Genomic DNA, 24137 nt, shown 5'->3' with positions numbered 1-24137 from the left:
CTAAGCTCTGGGATTCCAACTTCTCTTTTTGAAGTAAACAAGTTAATGAATGATACTTTCTCTCTAATGTTTCTTTCTAATACAGTCAGAGCAAGGCTCTGAAAAGCACAACTCCATTTCATAAGGGCTGTTTTCCTGGTTAATTAATTCACAAGAAGGCATAAAAGGTAATGAACACTTTATTGCTTATAGATCTCTATGAATCTCAAAAGCTTCACAATGCAAGACATATTTCCTCAAATATTTCAACATATAATAAAAGGGAATTATCAGTGAAGACTTTGTACAGTCATCACCAATAACTCCCTTCCCCTGCCCCTGTTCAGTCTGTTCTTCTCCTGCTGAGAATAAAGAATGTAGAGAAACCGGGATTAAAAAGGGAGGGAGCATGTTTAGGTACTTGCCACAACTCTTACTCAGGTAACAAATAGTCTTTGAGCTCATCCTATATGCCAGGCACTGTGGCAAAGGGCCACAAAGAACAATCAGGGAAGCAAACACGGGTGCCCTTTCAGAGTTAGAGTTTAGTAGGCAAGATAAAACAAATTAATTCATAAAAACAAGTAGGAAGAGATGAGTGGTTTTAGATAAAATCTATGTGAGTTTATGATTTCCAGCAGAGGGACTAAGAAAAAACAGTGCTTGTGCTGGGCCTTGAAGGCTGAGGATTAAAAACGTGGAGCTGGGCAGTGGAGGAAGAAGGGTGTTTAGGTGATGGGGTCACACAAGTAAAGCGGGACGGGAATGGCATGGCAGGCCGGATAGTGCATTCTGAGCAGTTTTGACCAGCTGGAGAAAAGGTGGGCTTGAATGCCAGGCAGAGTGGAATTTTTATTCTATAGGCAGTGAGAGGCTATTGACAAATCTTAAGCAGGGGAGTGACAGGATTGTCTGCTTCAGTAGGATCTACGTGGCTGCTCCTGGGGACCCCAGAGCCATTTGAATGTTGAATTATAGCTGCAGAGTGTTTGGAGTACCTTGGAGGTTAAAAATGCAAGGTAGAGGCAATAAATTAACACAATTCATCAACTATCCTTATTTTACTTTTAAAATGCTGCTGGGTTTTGTCATGTTGGGAATAGGGTCTGAACTGAAGTCAGTTAACTAACATAAAGGTATGTGAAAGTACCTGGCTCACGGGAGACATTCAATAAATCCCCCACCAATGCCCCCAATGCCAACTATTTTAGACTAGAAAGACTTTTTGCCTGTGTTCAGAAGAATGCAAGGTGACAGAAACCAACTTTCTACCCTTTTTCCAAATAGTCAATGGAGGAGTCATGAAGAGAGGTCCAGAAAACAAAACAAAACAAAACAAAACACCTTTTTGACAGGAAAGAATCAATGTCCTAGGTCAGGTGGATATTCAGCATAAATACCACGGTGTGTTCATAGTTTCCTGCTCATAGGAAGCTTTGGTTCTAGTTCTGGGAATACTGAAGGAGTGCTATATTAAAATAATGCATCAGGCATTTACTTTTTTCTTTTTTTTTTTTTTAAGATTTTATTTATTTGACAGAGAGAAAGAGACAGCGAGAGAGGGCACACAAGCAGGGGGAGTGGGAGAGGGAGTAGCAGGCTTCCTGCCAAGCAGGGAGCCCGATGCAGGGCTCAATCCCAGGACCCTGGGATCATGACCTGAGCAGAAGGCAGACGCTAAATGGCTGAGCCACCCAGGCGCCCCAGGCATTTACTTCTTTTAATTTCCATGGGGACTAATCTGTCTTTTGGAGAAACCACTTCTTTTTGCCACAAAATCCAATCTTGACTCCAGAACCTGCCTACTGCATTTTCCTATTCCAGCCTGGATTTTGCTGGAATAGCAAAATACCTGGGGAGCCAAGTATATAAGATGACTGCACAGTTCTAGGTCAGAGTCCCCATTATCTCAGGGCGAATCAGTGAAAACTGTTGACAGAGACATAAGACTCTATCAAAGGATAATATAAAATCCTGGCCAAATCAGGATCAGATTTGGCTGCATATTACTTGGGAACTCAAAATAACAGTGGCTTATACAACGTAGTTTATTTCTTTCATGTAAAACAAGCATACAAGGACATGGCTGTAGATGGCTTTCATCTTCAAGGTCAGCTGGTATTCCAAAGTGCACATTAGAATTCCAGCCATCATGTCCACATTCCAAGAAGCAGAGAAGAGGAAACACCTTCAGAGAGCTTTCCTGTAAGACTCCACTCACATATCATTGGCTAAACTTAAGTCACATGGCCAGCTGTCACCTCCGAGGCAGGCGTACTGCTGGTCCCCACAAAATGGAGGGCTCCATTAAAAGGAAGATGGGAGGACTGACACTGGGTAGAGAAGTAACAGCCTCTTCCAGTCTGACCCTGTGAGATGCTGGGATTTGCCTTATCAAAAGCACATCCTAGTTCTCAGAGACTGCACATACCTTTACCATTTCTATTGTTGGTGAGCATGGAGGGATAAAGCAGGTAAGTTTGGCAAGGGCAAGAGAGAGATTAGACTTCTTAAGGCTGGTTAGCCTGGGGACAGGTGGTGAATTCTCAGTCGCATGGTAGATAAATCAGCTTCTAAGTGGACCTTCGCCCAGAAACCCAGAGACTATGGCTATCCCTGGCTTCAGTATTCCAGAAACAAAAGTTTTACTCATGGATAGGAAATACATGGCACCAGTGCTATCTTCTCCACTTCCTCCTTTCCTTATGGCAGCATTCAATTTCCCTGTTGGGCTGGAATATGACCTCAGAATCCTTCTCAACACATTGTTTCTGGCAGTTACTCTAGTCCAAGGGACTTGGCATCAGTGTTTAAATCTACTAGCCATCATCTTTAATTGCTTGGGGGAATTTTCATTCTGACAATCTCTGGATATAATTCTTTACTTCATAGGAGTAAATTTCCCATAGTGGAATTTTAGATGTATCCACAGGCAAGAAAGGTTTTTAATTATAGGTAGTAGTCTTGATAGTCTTCAGATTTTACCAGTAAGTGACTACAATCATTCACATTGCTGGACATACTCTACACCGGATCTTTTGACTGTTTACCTTACCGGATGATGAGCTTCTCAAGGGTGAGAACTAAATCTTACCCATTTTTGTATCCCTAAGGTGCCTGGCTCGGTACACTTTTAAGAAATGTTTTATCAATAAATGAATCAATTACATTGGTCAAGGTCAAGTGGCTATCAAAGTAAATACTTCCCCAATAGCTGGTCACATTTTGGACTGCCTAGCTTCAAGTACTAGATGGAGGCCTTATCTGGAGGGGAGGTCATTGGAAAATAAAATGGTGACAGGAAGAGTGTTGGTGGTACAACAAAGCGTCTTGGTTTTTCCATTACTGCCTTACAAATGTTGACTAACACAGGAAACCGGTTACCAGGTGATAAGAAAAGGGCAGCTATACTCTGGGAAGGTTTTTTTCCCCCAGACTCTATCCATTTTCCTTCTTTGGACCAAAAGTCCAGGCCCTGCATTAACTGGGCTCAGTGTTTTCTGTATTCTAGGGAGTGATTCATATTTCATGGATATAAATGTGACTGAAGTAAGACTATAATTATGATCTACCTGATTCAATTAAGGTAGCTTATTCTCAATAGTTTGTTTTTCATAAGTAGATCTTAAAGGTTAATGCTAATATCGATCATATGTTTTAAATATTGTGGGTCCATTGAAAATGTTGTTAAAAAAAAGCTACTGCTGCTAAAAAAATTTTGAAGAGCAATGACTTAGGTCGTTCACCTGAGTTTCCATATTCACCTCTTCACAATGAACAAAAAATTTTTTTTTTTTTTTTAAGATTTTATTTATTTATTTGACAGAGAGAGAGAGACAGCTAGAGAGGGAACACAAGCAGGGGGAGTGGGAGAGGGAGAAGCAGGCTTCCCGCCGGGCAGGGAGCCCGATGCGGGGCTCGATCCCAGGACCCTGGGATCATGACCTGAGCTGAAGGCAGACGCTTAACGACTGAGCCATCCAGGTGCCCCAAGAACAAAAAATTTTTTATAGATTTACTTATTTATTTATATGCCAGAGAGAGAGAGAGAGAGCACAAGCAGGTGGAGTGGCAGAGGGAGAAGCAGGCTCCCTGCTCAGCAGGGAAACCGATGTGGGGCTTGATTCCAGGACCCTGGGATCATGACCTGAGCTGAAGGCAGACGCTTAACTGACTGAGCCACCCAGGCGTTCCACAATGACCAAAATCTTAATTACAGAGAAAGGCGAAGGAAAAAAGTACCCAAATGATTCTTTCTACTTAAAGAGCAGAGTAGGTTATGGGTATATCCAGGTTGATGTTCTCTCAAAAGGCTGAAGGATTTGAGAATGCGGGCCTTGGGTTGCAGTGCTCACCTTCTCTCTCTCCCTCTGGCCCCAATCCTGGGCTAGATTTACTCTATTTACGAAGTGTCCTTGAATTTAGATTCCCAAGTGATGCAATGTCAAAGACACTGTGGCTAAATGCACATTTCTGCATATGCTTCTCTTCAACCTTCTTGCCTGTCTACTTACTCTGGTCAGAAGGGTGGGGCCCAAAGAAATAAGGATCCCCTCTCTTCTTCAAGTCTAGAACTAGGCCTAACCAGTACTGCCAGCTTCCTTCAAAAAGAGATAGAAAAAAGGAGAGAAGAAACACTAGACTCTTTCCCACTCAAAACTTTTGCAGATTTCTTCTCTCATTATTCTAATCTGCTTCTTTGTTCCCTTCTTGTTCAGTGAAATCTGGAGGTGTTTGGATGATACAGCTGGGAGGGGACCTTACGGACTTAGCAGTCAGAACCAAAGTTAATATCTCCACTTAGGCCTTTTCTCAGTAGGCTGATCTTAGGTTTAATTATCAGAATTAAAGTGTCTTTATTTGTAAAATGTGGGAAACAGCATAGGCTTAAATGTAAAAAATACTTAGTACAGAGCATGGCTTCTAGCAAGTGTTTAATAAATAATACATTTCATTTTCATCTTGGCATCGCTTTGCTTCTGCAACCTCTCCTAAAGTGTCACTATGTTTCAAGGAGCAGGTGTCCTTGCCTGGAGGAGTTTGAAGTGTGTGCGTGTGTGTCTGGTGGTGGTGGTGCACGAAGGCTGGCAGGGGGGCATGGCACTCAGCAAAGTCACTGATGAGGCTTTAGTACTAGTCCTGGCCCTGTGGAGTAAAAGTCACATGTCAGGAATGTCTAAGAGGGGATGGGGAAGGTGGGGGACAGAAAAGCCCCTGCCGACCAATGGCTGTCCATCCTTTGGCAAGAGTCTGTGGCTACCCTGACCCCCAGTCTTGTCTTCCCTCACCTCCAGACGCTCTTTTCAGTTAACACTGCCGGATGACCCGCCAGCACACAAAGCTTGCAGACAGCTATTCTGCCTCTCCTCTTAAACCCTTCAAAGCGTATCACTGATATAAATATTTAATTCTACAATTAATTCTACAATTTAATATGCCTAAGTGGATATGCCATACACCTATGGTTCAGTATTTGGATGCTCATAGTACCCCAACTGCAAAACAGCAATCAGAACAGACAATATGATATAACCCCTGTCCCAATTTTCATCCATCTTACCCACACACTGTAGCCCCGAAAATGTGAATATACACATTCACTGATTTGCAGTTATGTCCCATTCAAACTTTCCTGGGAAGCAAGAGAGTCAGAACTGTCTTAATAAATGAGGATTATTTTGTCTTGTTGCTATTTACCCACCTTTTCAGGGCTGCAATTCTTTGGAACTTCCCTTTTACATTTCCTTTCTCATCTGGTCAACATCAGCACTTTGCTGCCATTTGTTTTCCAAGGACATTTGCCACTTACTGCAACAAATGGCATTAATCCAGTTCAGAGCATGAGGCTTTTTTGATTATTGACTAATAAGTGTACTCATGTTTATGAGTGCAAGACAGAGAGACAGCACAGGTTGTAAAAAAGGCTAGGTATCAAGAATTAAAAGAAATAAGTGTTTATAAAGCCTCAGGCAAGATGTCCACATGTTGCTGATGCTATGTAAGTATTGAGTTTCCTTACTCCTTTTCTTCTCTTTCAGTATTTGCATCTGTCACTAACTAGTACTGGGACCTTGGACAAATCAAGGCACTTCATCTTTCTCGACTTCAGTTTCCTCAGATATAAAATTAGGAGGGTTGCACCATATTTTTTGTGTTCAAAGCCATTTTTCCCCTGAGTCTTCTCATGACTCCATTGACTATTTGGAAAGAGTGGGAAGGTTATTTCTGCCGCGTTAGGCAAGAAGGTCTTTCTGGGGTGCCAGGAGGGAATGGAACCCACGATTTACTGAACATCTCTCGTGAGCCAGGCACTTTCACATACCTTTATCTTAGCTAACATGCTTCAGATCAGGCTGATCTCAGCAAGACAAAACCCCACAGAACTGAAAAGTAAAGGATTGCTGATGTTATCTGTCTCTACTTCACATTAATTTCCCAGAAACTCAAAACACTGCAGCTAATTCCACATTAATGTAGCCCAGGGGTCCCCCAGATTTATCTTACGGCTTAAAACAAGTTCACCATTAAGTCCTGGCAAAACTCAAAACAGAAGCGAGAAGTCCCAAATCAGGACCAGTTTTCTTTTAAATACTTTCAAAATAAAAGAACCCCCTCTCCCCGCGGTGTGGGAGAAACACAGCCTCCGCGCACCCTAGGGAGGCGGCCGCATCCCCACCCTTTCTCCACCGTGTGCCCCCAGCCCTCCTTCAGGCTCCTCGGCTGCGCCCCCGCCCCGGGGGACCGCGCTGGCCCCAGGGCGGCGTAGGTCCGCCACACACACCTCTCGTCCCAGCGTTAGGCCCGGGGGAGGTGGAGGACGCGGAGAGCGGGAAAGAAAGGGCCTCGCGACGCCGACCTTCCAACCGCGGGGTCTGTGGCTCCTACGCCTGCCTGCGTGCGGCGCAGTCCCGGGCCCCGACCCCACACTCTGCGCGGGGCCGCGCCGGCACGGGACCTCCCTCTTCGGCCGCCGATCTGCTTCCAGGGCAGAGGGAAGAGGCGGTGACGGGGCGGGGCGGGGGCTGCGACGGGGCGGGGCGGGGGCTGCGGCGGGGACGGGCGCCGACGGCGGGGGAGGGCTCCCGAGCATCCTCGCGGGCAGCGCCTGGCTTCGCAGCGCCGGGCCCCAGAGCCGTGCCCACGCCCGCCTGCCGTTCCGCCCCGCACGGACACGCGGCTCCCCCGCTTGAACCGGAACCTCTTGCGGAGGCCGCCGCCGCCGCCGCAGGGGACCCGGGCGCCGTCCGGGAAGCGCGGGGAGGGGGGAGGCGGCCTGCGCGGCGCCGCCCGCCATGGCCGCGGCGGGGTGAGCTAGGCTCGGCGGCCGCAGTCGCGCGGACCCGAGCGCTCCTCCGCCGCGGACAGGCCCGCCGAACGGAGGCGGGCGAGCGCGGAGGCCGAGGGGGAACAGGGGGAGCCGGGGCCGCCGCCCGCTCGTCGCCGCCGCCCATGGCGAGGCCCCGCCGCCGCCGCCGCTGCTGACCCGGGGGCCGGCCGCGGCTTCCGCCCCCTCCCGCGGCGGCGGGCGGGCGGGCGAGCCTCCCCTCCACGCCCGCGCCCCGCGCCCGCCCGCGCCCCGCTCCGGGGGACGGGGAGGAAGGCGAGAGCAGCAGGAGTCTGGGGGCCACCGAAGATGGGGAACACTACCTCGTGCTGCGTGTCGTCCAGCCCCAAGCTCCGGAGGAATGCCCATTCCCGGCTGGAGTCCTACCGGCCCGACACGGACCTGAGCCGCGAGGACACGGGCTGCAACCTGCAGCACATCAGCGACCGGGAGAACATCGACGGTGAGCGCGGGCGAGTCCGGGTCGCGGGGCGGCGGCCTCGCCGAGCCCGCTCCTGACGTCCCCACACCCCTCCTGCATCCGCGGTGCTCTGTCTGCACCCCCAGCGTCTGTATGGCCGAGGCTGCTTTGGCTTTCTCAGCCTGCTTCTGTAATCAGGGCAGGACCGGGTCTTCGTCCCGGTAACCCCGGGAGCTCCGGGGTCCCGGAGACCCCGAGAGGCCCCCTGGCTTGTGCCCCCGAGCGAGCGGCGGGGAAACTTTGCCGGTGGACGGCTCGGGAGTACCGCGGGGGCGGAGGGGTGCAGGTCGAGAGGTGACAAGAGCTGGCCCTTGTCCAGACTTGAGCGGCCAGTGCTGGGGCGGGGGCGGCCCGAGAGCCTGCGCTCCAGCCACTGTGTGAACGTAGCCACAAGCCAAGTTATTCACGGGAAGGGTGAGCTCGTTTGTCCTTTAGAAGGCGAAGGGAATGGATGATCCTTGGCGTAAATGAGGAGTGAATCCCATTTTGGAATCAGTCTCTACCTGGAGTTGGGGGAACAGGGTTGGCGGGTATCAGCTTTCCCGGAAACTTACAAATTGATCCCAATTGGCAGTTTCCTATTTCCGTTAACAATTTTAAAAAGGATTTTTTTTGGGTGTGTGTGTGTGTGCAGGATTGGAATCAAATAGCTTCACCTGAATACTTAAAAAAAACACAACGAAACAACAAACTCTATTATCAAAATGGTTTGGAGACATCTTTGGGTTGTCACCCAGTTTTTGCTTGGGGCAGAATTACAGTCCTGTGGATTTCTGATTGAGCTGAGTGATGTTTGGACTAGTGTTTGTAAAGTTAAAGGACTGATCACTGCACCTAGTAATGTGTATTTATTAATTTTGTCTCGCAGTATATTCGTTAGTACTAATTTATCCTTAAGCTATGTGGCTTAATATGGGTAGGTAGTTTATACATCATGCTTGAAACAGTTTGCATAATTTCAACTTAAAAAATGTGAAATTGGAAATATATTCTTATGACAACGTGATTTTTCTTTTTTTAACCCCCAAGTCTTCTCACAGTTGATGTAGTTGAACTAAGATGAAAAAATTTCTTGTGTGAGTGAATTGACACAACTCTGTCATAAGTCATTCTTGACAGCTTTAGGATGGAGAATTCCCTCTAGTGTGGAAAGCCAAATTTAAACTGCTAAAGGAAAGAGTTTTCTCATTGTTTGGCCTCTTGTAATTTCTTTTAAATAGTACTGTCGTCTCTGCAGGACAGCAACTTTATTAAATGAGTACCACATATTAAAGGGACTAATATAACATCTGGTTTTAGTAAACACTTAGTAAGTTAGGGTTCCACATGAATTTCGGATTTTTTTTTTTTTTTAAGATTTTATTTATTTGCGAGAGAGAGAATGAGAGACAGAGAGCATGAGAGGGAAGAGGGTCAGAGGGAGAAGCAGACTCCCCGCTGAGCAGGAAGCCCAATGTGGGACTCGATCCCGGGACTCCAGGATCATGACCTGAGCCGAAGGCAGTCGCTTAACCAACTGAGCCACCCAGGCGCCCTCACATGAATTTCTAGTGCAGAAATTATCTTAATCTCTTTAGATGTCTTTGAACTACAGTTATACTTTAAATTCATGCATTTAAAGGCATCTAGAAGGATATTAAGGTCTGGTCTGTCTTGATCACTGGTATGATCCAAGCAGCTGAAGGAAATGTCTAGCATATAGTAAAGATTTATTTACTTTTTATTTTTTTAAGATTTTTAAATTTATTCATTTGAGACACAGAGATACAGAGAGAGAGCATGAGCAGGGGGAGAGGCAGAGGGAGAGGGAGAAGCAGGCTTCCTGCTGAGCCAGGAGCCCGATTCAGGGCTCGATCCCAGAACCCTGGGATCATGACCTGAGCCAAAGGCAGATGCTTAACCATCGGAGCCACCCAGGCACCCCTATAGTAAAGATTTAATAAGTATTATATATATATATTTTTTAAAGATTTTATTTATTTATTTGAGAGAGAGAGAATGAGAGAGAGCACATGAGAGGGGGGAGGGTCAGAGGGAGAAGCAGACTCCCTGCCGAGCAGGGAGCCCGATGTGGGACTTGATTCAGGGACTCCAGGATCATGACCTGAGCCGAAGGCAGTCGCTTAACCAACTGAGCCACCCAGGCGCCCAATAAGTATTATATTTTAAAGGAATGAATGAGTTTATTATAGAAAGCCATTACCCAGTCTTATACAATGCTGATAGGCAAAAACATTTGGAAGTAATTTCTCCATGTTGTGCACTTATATTGGGGAGAGACTTTATGTTTTATATAATGAATTAGAAAAATACAGACAAAAGGAAGATTCATGTTTCTTAGGGCCAAGCTGCATACTATTATTGACTATAGCAAGGAATCTGGGGCGGGGGGTGGGGGGGAGTAATTATTACCAGGTATTTGGCACTAAGTCTTAGAAGGATTTTGCTGGAGGAAAATAGAATAGTATTGTGTGTTATTTCATTTGAAAGAAATCTCAGTTTTGGTCATCAAGTCAGCTTTGAGAAAACATTTGGAAGACCACCAACTCTTGTTTTGGAAGTTCAGGATAGCTTAAGAGACTCTAGGGCAGGTTAAAAAGGTTTCTAATCTAGGTTCCTAGTGTCTTCTTATCCCAGAACTCAGTTCATACAATGATGCTAGTTTAAACCCAGAAATGCTCATTCACTATTTAAACAATATTCTCTCTGTCTCCCAAAATTCAATAAATAATACTGCTAGGATTTACCTATCTGTGGTTCTTAATATTGGTTTCAATTACACCAGAAATCTAGGACTGGGCCTTGGCATTAATATGTTTAAAGTTCTCCAGGTAATTCGAAGATACAGGTAGGGTTGAGAATCCCTGCCTGGTTAAGTCTGTTGTTCAGGGGCATTTCTGTAGAAATTCGTTCAGTATCAGAAGCTGGGAGAAGGGAACAGACTTGTTTAAGTTAAGTAGCATATAGAAATAGGTATAGATTTTAACTTCTGAATTATATTGGTAGATGATTAGTAAACCTTTGTTATTATTTTTTTAAAGATTTTATTTATTTATTTGAGAGAGAGAATGAAAGAGAGCACAAGAGCTGGGGGGGGGGGTGGTCAGAGGGAGAAGCAGACTCCCTGCTGAGCAGGGAGCCCAATGCGGGACTCGATTCTGGGACTCCAGGATCATGACCTGAGCCGAAGGCAGTCGCTTAACCAACTGAGCCACCCAGGCGCCCGATTAGTAAACATTTAAAAACTATAGCTGAAGCATCCTTGAGTATATCACAAAAGCCGAAGTGGTCAAGTACCATCTTTATCCTTAGAGACAGCTCAGACAACTAGAATTGAAAGGTTCAGAGAAGTTCATGGGGCTTCTGTGATAGGTCAATTTCTTAAAATCACAGAGATAGGAGGTTTGAATCCATGTTTTCCCTGCCCAGCACATACAGTGGGTAATATTTGCCCTGTAGTGTTTCAGTGACTGAGTTAGGGCAGTTAGGCGTCCATGACACTACCAGCAACTTGCCCTTTGTACTCAGTGTACCTTAGTGTTAGGTTATTCACGTTTTTGGAAATGTATATTAGACTCAGCTCCCTAGGTATTATTTCTCGTACAATTATTCTGAGGTTGAGAATTAACAAAAAGACTTAACGACAATGATAGTAATACTTGCAACCCTTACGTGTTGTTTACTCTGTGCTAAATGCCGCTCTGACTGCTGGATACCCGTTCGCTCACTTGGTATTCACAGTAGCCCTTGGACGATATTATCCTTACTGTAACACAAAAGAATGAGGCAGAGAGAGGAAAAATGACTTGCCTAAAGTCATACAGCCAGTAATTGACACATGGAAACTTTCCCTTGTCGCTTGACTAGCCATCACACATTTACTAGTCCTGGGGTTGCTTTCTGGAAGAGGGTGTCTGTCTTTACAGTCATAGCCACAGTTTCTCTGAGAAGCATCATCATGTATTTTTAATAGACTGGCCTTCCCTGATTAGGTTATTGCTTGGGAGGAGAGAAAGAGGGGTGGACTTAAAGAAAAGTTAAGATTTGATGAGACCAAGTAAATCAGGATAGAATGCCTGTAACATCTGTACTGAAGTGCCACTTTAGGGTTTTGCCTCAGAATAGTTGCTAGCAATTTCATTCTTTGTAGCTCAGCTGTCTTTGACAACCCAATTTTTCCATCATCCTATATCCAGTCTGCTAGGAAAGAGTGGCTGTCAACCTTCAAAATATATCCAGAATCCAACCACTTCTCAAAACCTCTCCTGCTGCTTGTCTCAGCTAAGCCACCTAACTGATATCCCTGCTTCCACCTTTGTCTATTACAGTCTGTTCTCAAACAAACATAGCGGGCTCCTGGGTGGCTCAGATGGTTAAGTGTCTGCCTTTGGCTCAGGTCATGATCTCAGGGTCCTGGGATCGAGTCCCGCATCGGGCTCCCTGCTCCTTGGGAGCCTGCTTCTCCCTCTGCCTTTCTCTCTCCCTCTGTCTCTCATGAATAAAAAAAAAAAAAAAATCTTTAAAAAAAACAAAACAAAACAAACATAGCAGCCATGGTGAGATCCTTTTAAAAACTTTAACATGTGACTCCTTATTTCATATTAAGTAAAAGCTTTACAATGGATTTCAGGGCCCTGTGTGATCTGCCTGCCTTCCCTACTCATCTTGCTAGCTCACTCTAGCCATACTGGCCTCCTTCAGTGCTCTTCCTTGAATACACCTGACATGCTCTCACCCCAGGACCTTTGCTCTGTCCCTCTGCCTGGAATGTTTTTCTCTGTGTTTCCTCTTGGGTAACTCTTTCAACTACCTTCAGTCTTGGTTCATGCCTCATCTTTTCAGTGACGCCTTCTTGACGGCCCTCTTTAACATCTCTCCTACTACCCCATCAGCAGTCCTAGTATACATTCTCTGAATTACTGTTTCTTCCATTTCACCTATATGTTATAAGTATATACATATATAATAATTGCGATTTTTACCTACTAGTATGTAAATTTCAATAGAACGTTTTCGTTTTGTTTGCTGATGTAACCTAAGTGCCTTTTACCCTGAATTACAGCCAGTAGTTGACACATGGAAACTTTCCATTGTTGCTTGACTAGCCATCACACATTTACTAGTCTTGGGGTTGCACTCTATCTTTGTCTGAATGAATGAGTGAAGCCAGCAATTTAAGGACGTTGGAGTCAGAGTACATCATGTGTATTTATTGCATGAGAAGAACAGAAAGGAAGTAGAGAAAGACCAAGACTTGTAATAATGAAAGTAGAGTGGATATGAAACTTGGTTTTGTTTGTGTTTTAACTTGAGAGGTAGCAGGTAGGGTGAAATCCTGAAAATGAAACTTAAGAAAGGTTTTAAGGCATAACAAAAGAAAGAAAAAAACCTAAACCAAAATAAATCATGGCTAATTGTAGTCTGTTTAACAATGTGATATATTGGGGCGCCTGGGTGGCTCAGTTGGTTAAGCGGCTGCCTTCGGCTCAGGTCATGATCCCAGAGTCCTGGGATCGAGCCCCGCATTGGGCTCCCTGCTCAGCGGGAAGTCTGCTTCTCCCTCTCCCACTCCCCCTGCTTGTGTTCCTGCTCTTGCTATCTCTCTCTTTGTCAAATAAATAAATAAAATCTTAAAAACAAAAACAAAAACAACAACAAAAAAAACCAATGTGATGTATTTAGTCTTTTTCCTTATCTCTTAAGATGAATGGCTTTAGCTGTGGCCTTATATCCTTAAAGATCAAAATGAGGCCAAAATGCTTAATAATCCAAAAAGTACTACATGAATATATGCAATTATGAACTTAGCCATTCCTGGTGATTTTCTTTATTAAGTGTGAAGTGTTCTAGGATATACAGCAAATGGTGTTTTAACTTTCCATAGTCAGAGAAACTAGAAGCCTAAGGGGCTCATCCTAGGTCTGGGAAGGAAAACTGGAAAAAATGCACTCACTGTTACAAGGGTGGGGAGACAAAGGAGCAATTTATAATCTAAGCTGTTACCTGTCACAGTATTAGCTTAAATTACTGCTCTTGATTTCTTTGGATATCTGCAACCTCATCTCTTTGGATTTCTTCTTCTTGTGTCTCAGACCCAATTACCATTTCCAGCCTGATGGACAAAACCCATACCTGTGGACTTTCATTCCAGACTAAGATTTATTAGCTGCACTGCCTGTAAGATTTTGAAGACACCCTGACCAAGCATGGACTGAGGCATATTAGGCAGTATGGAGAGGTGCACTTTAAAGGTTTGTGGAGAGGGCCATTCTCCAAAGCACCAATGAAGATTCCACGACCTTTACTTAGTTTCCTCTCTAGTTTAGAATCGTGGAGTCATTTGCTCCCCGTCTTCATTTTACAGATAAGGAAACTGAATCTTGGAGAGGTGCAGTCTTTTGCCCAGGTCATGCAGATCATGGACAAGGGTAGTTACTGTGTGTTAACTTTGGGCCAAGTGCTGTGCTAATTACTTGGCTTGTATTATCTTTTTAAATCTTTATATCATTCTTCCTATTTTACAGGAGAAGAAATTGAGACTGAAAGGTTAAGAAATTTGCTCAAGGTTTCATAGCTGGTTAGTGTCAGAGTTGGGATTCAATCTGCTATCACTTGCTGAGGTCCACGTCTCAACTACCCTGTGACAGCTAATTAGGGACTGACCTGGGTCTAGAAACTGACCCCCTGCCCTCACACCTGGCCCATGCCCACTTTGTTTTAAGACATTCATTCATTGTCTGTATGCTTTGAGCTAGCAATACTTTGTGATTAGGATTTTTACTTTTCTGCCTACTTTTTGAGAGGAGTGAAGATTAATTTTATAGAATGGTAGATTTTCTCACTCTTTTCTACAAAGCTGATTGTCTTTATCATCTTAAGAGATTACTTACTTTCACATTTCTGGCTGGATGAAACTAATACAAAGATTAAATTCATTCCTATCTAGGAAAGGGTAGAACCAAAAGAAAGAAAAATGACAAGATGCAAGACGTGTGAGTAGCTTTGAAATTCTGTTTTAGTCACACAGGGTCAGAGATTTAGCTCCAAGCATGTCATATTGGGCTTACTTGAAGGAAGCAGCACTTGGTATTTTCACAAGAGTGCTACTGACGGTATCATGCCTGTCATACTTCAAAGTACGAATCCTTTCATGAGTCAACAAAAAGGCAGCCGGGGTGAGTCCATAGCAGTGATATCATGCATTCAGTATCATTTTCAGCTTGTACCTGCAAGGAGGGAGAGAGTTCACTTTCCCTGCCGCATTTTACATCAGCTTGAAACATTGAATAGTTTGTTGCTGGGAATCTTGATCAGGACACTGTTTCTTCTCTGTGCTCTGAGACTCAACATTATTCTATCCTACCTTTCCTGAAGAATGAGGCAGGGCTCAAGAAGGATAAATCCAGGACAGGCTTTTCCTGGGGGTTTACAGGATGTGCCTCTAGCTCTGTGAAGTGTGGTGGAGGGCAAAGAGCAGGAGCCTAATAATCAGGAGACCCATATTCTAGACATGGCTCTGCCTTTACTGTAGGACCTCCATCTTGCTGAGCCTCACTTTTCTTTCTGCTTAAAGAGAATGTGCTTTTAAAAATCCTGCCTACTTCCCTGGTGTGATTCCATCCTGCGCGGCTGTTGTGTGGAACAGTATTCGTTTATCTCCGTCCGCCTTCTCTTCCACCTAAGTGCGTGCCACCACCCCATGGAAGATTTGATGGACATGGACATGAGCCCCCTGAGGCCCCAGAACTATCTTTTCGGTTGTGAACTAAAGGCTGACAAGGATTATCACTTTAAGGTGGATAATGATGAAAATGAGCACCAGTTATCTTTAAGAATGGTCAGTTTAGGAGCTGGTGCAAAGGATGAATTGCGCATTGTTGAAGCCGAGGCACTGAATTATGAAGGCAGTCCAGTTAAAGTCACACTGGCAACTTTGAAAATGTCTGTACAGCCAACAGTTTCTCTTGGGGGCTTTGAAATAACACCACCTGTGGTCTTAACGGTTGAAATGTGGTTCAGGGCCTGTGTATATTAGTGGACAGCACTTAGTAGCTGTGGAGGAAGATGCAGAGTCAGAAGATGAAGAGGAAGAGGACGTGAAACTCCTTAGTATATCTGGAAAGCATTTTGCCCCTGGAAGTGGTAGCAAGGTTCCACAGAAAAAAGTAAAACTTGCTGCTGATGAAGATGATGATGAAGAAGATGATGATGATTTTGATGATGAGGAAGCTGAAGAAAAGGCTCCAGTAAAGAAATCTATGTGAGATACTCTAGCCAAAAATGCACAAAAATCAAACCAGCATGGAAAAGACTCAAAACCATCAACACCAAGAACAAAAGGTCAGGAATCTTTTAAAAAAGAGGAAAAGACGCCCAAAACACCGAAAGGACCTAGTTCTGTAGAAGACATTAAAGCAAAAATGCAAGCAAGTATAGAAAAAGGTGGTTCTCTTCCCAAAGTGGAAGCCAAGTTCATCAGTTATGTGAAGAATTGCTTCCGGATGACTGACCAAGAGGCTATTCAAGATCTCTGGCAGTGGAGGAGGTCTTTTTAAGAAAATAGTTTAAATAGTTTGTTAAAATTTTCTGTCTTATTTCATTTCTGTAACAGTTGATATCTGGCTGTCCTTTTTATTTATTTATTTTTATATATATTTTTAAAGATTTTATTTATTTACTCGTTAGAGACAGAGAAAGAGAGGCAGAGGGAGAAGCAGGCTTCCCGCGGAGCAGGGAGCCCGATGCGGGACTCGATCCCAGGACCCTGAGATCATGACCCGAGCCGAAGGCAGACGCTTAACCATCTGAGCCACCCAGGCGCCCCTGGCTGTCCTTTTTATAATGCAGAGTGAGAACTTTCCCTACCGTGTCTGATAAATGTTGTTCAGGTTCCATTGCCAGGAATGTGTTGTCCAAAATGCCTGTTTAGTTTTTAAAGATAGAACTCCACCCTTTGCTTGGTTTTAAGAATGTATGGAATGTTGTGATAGGACAGAGTAGTAGTGGTGGTCAGACAAATGGAAATGGTGGGGAGACAAAAATATACATGTGAAATAAACTTAGTATTTTAATAAAGTAAAAAAAAAAAAAATCCTGCTTAGCCTTATGCCCTGAGGTACCTAAAATGAGAATCAGAATGGGGCTAAAATGCTTCCAGAGAGTACTTGATGAATGTATGTTATTATGAACATGGTACTCATGTTGATTTTCTTGCATTAAATATTAAGTGTGTTGCAAGATCTACAACAAACTGCGTTTGAACTTTCCATAACCAGAGAAGCTAGAAGCCTGAGGGGCTCATCCTAACAAAGACATCATTGCAGTCCATGTTCTTAAGTTGGTGCCAGAAGGATAACTGGAATTTTAGAACTGGGTAGGATGAGATTATACAGAGCTGTATGACCTTTGAATGGGAAGCTTGCTGGCAGTAGAACTTGGTATAGCTATACTACTCTTTCTAACATTTATTGGTCTTCTGGGTTGCATCTCTCCAGAGTCACACTGTGATGCATGTGGTGAGCAGTGGTACCCCTGGAAATAATAGAGCCCACCCAGGCGGTCCGCTGTGTCATAGGAAAGACGTTCCTAGGAATGTTAATATGGACTCTTGGATGGAGGCTGAAGCCGGGTTTTTGTTGTTGTTTTTTTAATCAGAGAAGGCTTTAAAGCATATATATGCATAAATTTATTCTATTAAAATACTCCTTTAAGTAAAGGGGAATTGATGGGCTGAAAAATGAGCTCAAGCAGCCCCAAACAAGTTATTAGGGGCTGTTTGTGGCCATTTCTTTCCAGAAAGTCTAGCTAGAGCCACAATTGCAGAGACTGAAGAAGATACCTAACTCACTTTTCCTTTCCTTTCCTCTGCCATTTACTTTGTACCTGTTTCCTATGGCTGTCTTCCTTTACTTCTTCTAGGGGCTCTTTTTGCTGTCTGCCTCTTGGAGGGAAGGGGTGTTTCAAAGCTCCAACTGAGTGTCGTCATCTGACAACACACAAATTGACATACCTCAAGTCAGCAAGATTTTACCTGGAAAGTTGGTGAATCTGAGACAAGAGAGCATCTCAGGGGTTGGTTAGCTACAAACTGCTTGCTACACTCTGGACATCTCTGTTGCTTTTAAATACATGATTGGAAAACTTTGAAATCTTTTTTTCTTCACCTTTGTCAGAATATTGACATTTTATACATTAATTTTGACTTTGTAAAGAAACTTTTATTTTATTTTATTTTTTTTTTAAAGATTTTATTTATTTGAGGGAGAGAGCACAAGAGGAGGGAGCAGGAGAGGGAGAAGCAGACTCCCCGCTGAGCAGGTAGCCCGATGCGGGACTCGATCCCGGGACTCCAGGACCATGACCTGAGCCGAAGGCAGTCGCCCAACCAACTGAGCCACCCAGGCGCCCAGAAACTTTTATTTTTAATTTGTTTTTTAGTATGGCTGAAAAATTGAACTGAAAGGCTGTTCTAAAAAAGGAGTTCTAAAATGTTTGAGTGCTGGTAACATTTTTGGGCTAAGTGTCTTGTTTCCCATGGTTATAGGACTTCGATAAAAAATTGTTGTAACCTGGTTTTGTTACTCTCTAGCCACATTACCTAGTACATGTAATTTTAATTCCTGGGTCATTATTTCCTGATCTTCACTCCCTACTTGGGATGTATAGTGGGGCTTCATTGGGTATGATAGTTGTGAGTGCCATGCTCAGCGGAGATGCACTAGCATCTGTAGAACTGTCAGCTGGCTTTTGGCACTGAGAAAAGTACAGCTGGAGTACACTAAAGATAATTGTTAGCAACTGCAGTTGCATCCTTGACAGTTTCTTTGTGAGCCTTGTAGAAATCTTAGTTGGACGGTGAAATGTAAGTCACTTCTATTTTGGACACCTCTGATTATAGACCTTCTGGCTTTAAGGAGGAAGAATAGGAAGTACCCTCTGTGGAGGTTCATATGTAATATAGCTGAGTGTTGCAAAACCATGAATGTAGTGTTTAAAGCATTTTATAAGCAAATTCTTTCCCGTTGATGGTTGCTTCTGTTCTTGGTAGGCAAAAAGGGAGAAAAGTTATTAAATGTATTTTGATTATATTTGGTAAACTCCTTGTCTTATTGCACATTTACCATTAATCAGAGGAATTAGGGAATGGATGGATGGGTTAAGACATCTGTTCTTTGCCTTTCAAGAAAAGATTTCACTCTAAATTTAGTATTCTGTCCATTAATGAATCTGTGTTCTTTTAGGATATTAATTCATTATAGCTGTTCCATTAAGTGTAATCATAATTATCCTTTAAACTATCTCTGGTTTTTAGGTATGGATCCAGACTTTGTATAGTTGCTTAAAAGTCCAGGTTTTAGGGCTTTTTTTTTTTTTTAGGGTTTTTTTTTAGGGGTTTTTAGGGCTTCTTTGTACCCTAAAACCTAGTCCAGGTTGAGAAATGAAGTCATGATGCTGTGTTTAGTTCAGTTTCAAAAATTTCAGATTCACAGATTCATCAAGTATTACTTCATTTACAGTGAGGATTACTTTTGAAAGTTTATATGGGTAATTTTATTTTCCCACAGCCTCCAGCTGTGTGTAAGCAATGGGCTGTTATTTTAATGTGTATTTTTACTTGAAAAGCATGGGTAAACAGGGTTTATATAGCATTAGAGATTGCCTTCTGTCTCCTGAAAGCTAAAGTTGGTGTTACTGAAGAGATACAAATTGTTTATTCACTTTAATTTTAGCAAATCTTTTCTATAAAATAAATCTAATGTCTGATTTTTCCATTTCTTATATTTTGTAGGAAGTGCGGAGGAAGCCTGGCAAAGCCGGTATTCAAAAGTGTGACTTTAAGTATTAAGCACTCAGGGATAAGTTTAAGGGGTAGGGAACATACTCTTGCTTTGCAAACCATTTGCTTCTGTGGAAGATGTTTTTTCCTGACAGGCCATGTATCTTAAGCACTGTGCAAGCCATGTGAGCACACTTGGCTGTTTGTAGAGCTTTCTTCTGCAGTAGGAGGGTTACTTGGTAACTCAAGTTAAGAAGCTGTTGGCAGCCTCTGGGTGTTGGAAGTGAAGTATATGAAGAGGGGAGGTGAGGAAGAGCTGTGGCAGCATTGTTAAGGTAGGACAAGTCAGGGAGGACCCAAATATAAGACAGCACAGCATGCATTGCAACAGCCCAGCAAGGCCCTGAGTGGTAAGAAATAGGCCTCAGGCCTCAGAAGTGGATTGGTTGCTTTTATATTGGGAGATGTTTGGGTGCCTCTGCATCCTTGAGAATGATTTGGGATGGGTAGCAAGCATGGCAATGACTTTCAGAGTTGATGGAGATGTTCTGCTGGGAGAGGCCCTGTGGCATTCTGACATGAAACCGGGAGACTGGCTATCTAGACAATATTTTCTTCTCTCATTTAACTAGTAAATATCCTGACAGGAACATTTGTTGGGTTTTTTGAAAATGAATTTATTCTTGTGCCGGGGTATTTGTAAGACAACACTGTGACAGGACTAGAAGGGAAGAATGAAGGGGATTGTGGGAAGGAGTGTTTGGCCGAAATGAAAAAAGAGCAAAGGGCTCATGTTGGTAGGTGAGTGTGGACATTAGCCTGCTAGGTGGCAGCCAGTTAACCGCCACTTAGGCATGGCTTAATGCAACCTTGTCCTTGCCCCCCAGTCTCCTATGTCCTCAGACTAGATCTATGTATTCACTTTGGGCATGGAAGGTTGATAGTTCAAGGCATCAAATGAGTGCTTTTCCCTTTCCTCTCAGTATCTGGTTTTGATTAATGTGGTTTGAAATGTGATGTCAAACCACAATATTGGTATCCAGTCGAGAAGGACAGTCTGTAAATTGCCCATATACTTTTTAGTTTTTTATTCCTCAGAGTAACATTCATAAATGGGTGTTTGTCTTGTTTAGCCACAGTGAAAGTATATTCACTTGAGCCTAGCTTCTTAGCATACAATTCAGGAACCCTTTCAGTAAAGTAGAAGTTCTTAAGCTGTGCCAGGGTTTCTCAACCTTGGCATTACTGATATTTTGGGCAGGATAATTTTTGTTGGTGGTGGGGGCTGCCCTGTCCACGTAGGATGTTTAGCAGTATCCCTACCTCTACTCAATAGATGCTGGTAGTGTCTTCCCACCCCCAGTTAGGACACCAAAAATGTCTCCATACGTTGCCAAATATAATCTCCCCAAGGGGGCAACTCTCCTACTTCTCTCCAGAACCGTTGAGCTATAGGCTCTAGGATTCAAGGTGTAAAAGAAACAGTAGAGCAACTTCCTAATGGTTTGACTTTGACACATTCAAGGCCCGGGGGTAGAACTTCATAGACTCTAGGCTGCACAGCTCTAGGGGGTGCCATTAACTTCAGACTTGATGTGAGTGATGCCCTGCCCCTCCTCTACCAGTTTTGCAAAGGGATGCATTGTTCGTTTGAGCTCATTAGAACTAGCGTCACATTCTAAGATGGTGCTCCTAATGGTATTATTGACAAAGATACTGCTTGCAATTCTGACAATGGGTGGTAGGATAGCTTTCTGTGTGTACCAGGAAGGTGTGTAATCTTTACTTAAATTCAAAAATCACTTAATTTTCTTCCCTTATTGCTTCTCCTTTTTTGTTTTGTTTCTTTCTTTCCTTTTTCCTTTTCTTTTTCTTTCTTTCCTTTTTGGTGTAATATACTGAAAGGTGTGGTAAGTTTTTGCTGGTTTTCAGCACCCTTGTTACAGAACACAGAGGAAAACTGGGTTGCTGGAGCCATTACTCGGAGACTGAAAAGGCTCCTGGTAGAAAGATGGGAAGACCAATTCATCAGTGCTGTGACTAGTTCTGGGGCTGTCAGTATCTGCACAACCATTTAATAGCATTATTTGGAGTCATAGAAGGAGCCGCTCTTTGTTCATGTGGCTCATCTGGAAGGGATATGGAAGATAAACTCATCAGATCAAGTCAAGTCATGCAGAAACAGCTAGACCTTGGTTATTTCCTCCCTCTTCTTTTTGTATTCTCTGAAGTGACATTAAGAATTGTTTTGTCTGTTTGTTTTTTAAAGATTTTATTTATTTGAGAGAGAGAGAGAGCGAGCGAGCACAGAGGGAGAGTGAGAGGGAGAAGCGGACTCCCTGCTGAGCAGAGAGCCTGATGTGGGGCTCCATCCCAGAAGCCTGAGATCATGACCTGAGCCCGAAGGCAGACGCTTAACCAGTTGAGCCACCGCCCTCATTAAGTGTTGTTTTAAGGGTGAATCTAAAGTTTAACCAACCCCAGTATATGCCTATTTCCATTAAATAAGTTCTCTCAGAGAAGGTCTAGCCTTACCCAAGTTAAATGTATTGAGTTCTTTGAGTTGGTTTTCAAATGCAAATGATACACAAAGCCTGTTTGTACAAAATGAAAATATGACAAAACATATTTTGTACTACTTACATAAGGGTTCTTAGCAGTTTGTGGGGACCAGGGACATAATTCTGAAGCAGAAAATTATAATTATAGAATATTTAAGATATTTTCATTCTAAGCATACAAAAGCATTGGAACAAGATGAACAAAAGTGCTTCTTATTAGGTGCCCTTACAGGACCTCTTTTGGTGAACAGGTAACTAGCTCATTATTAGGGTATTGTATACAAAGGGGTATTTATGGTGAATGGAAATCATAGTCTCTTAATAAAGGCCAATGCTACTCTTGAGTGTCTTTAGCCTAACAGTCTATGGAGCCATTTTTCGTTGAACAACTTGGTGGCTCAGTTTAGCCAGCCCGTGATGGGAGTGATCCCTGAGATCTAAGTTAGCTGTGTTGTTTGTTTCTGACTGTGTTTCTGACTAATTTTCAGGTATTATTATAAGATGCTTGATATATGATGTTTTGGCCTTCATTTCACTTTTTTTTATTCCACTGAGGTTTATCTAGAATACTGTCTCTTGTTATTTTTTATTTGAAAATAACTGTTGATGCTGAGGGTGGCATCGGTGTGTGAAGTGGCTGAAAACTTATCACAAAATTATTATTATTTTCCCGAGTTCAAAAGTGGTGACGGGTTTTCAGTTTGGAATTCTCCCTATAGATGGATGAAGAGACTGTATTAAGCAGAATGTTAATACTGTAAGGAACTAGGCAAGCAGAGAAATTAGGGAGTTCCTTTCTTTTTAAACTAACATTTTAGCAAGTGGTAAATCCCCTATGTGGTAGTGATTGTAGAATGTGTTCTCTTCAACCACAGAGAAGAAGTTGGAGAGAAAGTGGAATTCAGTAGGCAAGTGTTGGCTGAGAGATGCTTATTCTCCAACAGTTTAGGGGGGAATTTGGTGCATGCAACGACGAGGCTCAGAGTCACGACTACTATGGCCAGTCCACACATGCTGGCGTGAGAAGGGGGCATTTTTCTTTTTTTTAAAGATTGTATTTATTTATTTCAGAGAGACAGAGCATGAGCGGAGAGAGAGAGATGCAGACTCCCCATTGAGCAGGGAGCCTGATGTGGGGCTTGATCCCAGGATCCTGAGATCATGACCTGAGCCAAAGGCAGACGCTTTTTTTTTTTTTAGTGTATTTTTTTTTTTTTTTTTAAAGATTTTATTTATTTGTCAGAGAGAGTGCACAAGCCGGGGGAGTGGCAGGAGAGGGAGAAACAGTTTCCCCGCTGAGCAAGGAGGCAGATGTGGGACTCAGTCCCAGGACCCTGGGATCATGACCTGAGCCGAAGGCAGACACTCAACAGACTGAGCCACCCAGGCACCCCAGGAGTGGGCATTTTTAAGAAGTGTGATAATTTAATTCCCCGCCCCCCCCCCCCCCCCCCCCCCCGGGGAGTTTAAGGTTCAATTTTTCAGTAGGTCAACAAACATTAGTTCTTCCAGGTACTAAGTTCCATGTTCCCAACTGGGTGCTGGTAATGCAAGGTCAATGTAACTTGGACCTTGTCCTTAAGGACCTAATGGTCTGTTAAGGAAGACAGATATGCAAATGGATGATTGCTATATACAGAGTTAGAAGGGAGGTCAGAGTGATTACCTCTGCCCTGGTTGATGAGGGGATGTGGTCAGGAAAGGCTTTGCCAAGACAATCTTTTGGCAAGAGCAAGAGGGTGGGAGTGGGGAAGAGCCAGGAAGTGTGCTACAGGCAGAAGGAAGCTCTGTTTCTGAAAGATCCAGGGTGGATTGGCACATAGGTTCATTCTGAAGTCAGTAAGTAATATGGAACTTCTTGGTGGCTTAATCTCCAAACCTCTTATATAATGAATTATGCTCATTAGGAGGACATTTGTTCTGAAAGATTTCATAATGGATGGATGTGCATTGGTGACCAGTTTTGTGTATTTTGCATATATTCTGGATTTTGTAAAATGATTACTCAGAGTTGTA

At 43.5% G+C, this 24137-nt stretch overlaps 1 protein-coding gene, 1 long non-coding RNA gene and 1 pseudogene across 3 annotated transcripts in view; 2 read left to right on the top strand and 1 right to left on the bottom strand.

Annotated features, from left to right (window-relative positions):
- Window positions 1-371: 371 nt before the first annotated feature.
- Window positions 372-6999, bottom strand: LOC135364472 (uncharacterized). The gene is made up of 2 exons (XR_010411648.1): window positions 6761-6999; window positions 372-6362 (listed from the first exon to the last, which is right to left on the bottom strand). It is a non-coding gene; the product is annotated as an uncharacterized LOC135364472 (long non-coding RNA).
- Window positions 7000-7337: 338 nt separating this feature from the next.
- Window positions 7338-24137, top strand: part of CCNY (cyclin Y) — a 224043-nt gene continuing 207243 nt past the window's right edge. The window contains exon 1 of one of the 2 annotated variants that reach the window (XM_045874172.3): window positions 7338-7766. In XM_045874172.3, the coding sequence (XP_045730128.1) occupies window positions 7613-7766 (154 nt within the window). In that variant the 5' untranslated portion in view covers window positions 7338-7612. The remainder of the gene's footprint in view (window positions 7767-24137) is intronic. The other variant, XM_054507278.2, reaches the window with a different exon arrangement.
- LOC123844112 (nucleophosmin-like) lies at window positions 13323-20217 on the top strand (annotated as a pseudogene).

This window comes from Mirounga angustirostris, unplaced genomic scaffold (genome assembly GCF_029215605.1).
Source record: "Mirounga angustirostris isolate CCGP_5_RB_7025 unplaced genomic scaffold, mMirAng1.0.hap1 SCAF_5, whole genome shotgun sequence".
In the NCBI taxonomy this organism is placed as follows: Eukaryota; Metazoa; Chordata; class Mammalia; order Carnivora; family Phocidae; genus Mirounga; species Mirounga angustirostris.
Note: the sequence above shows the minus strand (reverse complement) of the source record. Positions and strands in the feature narration are given on the sequence as shown.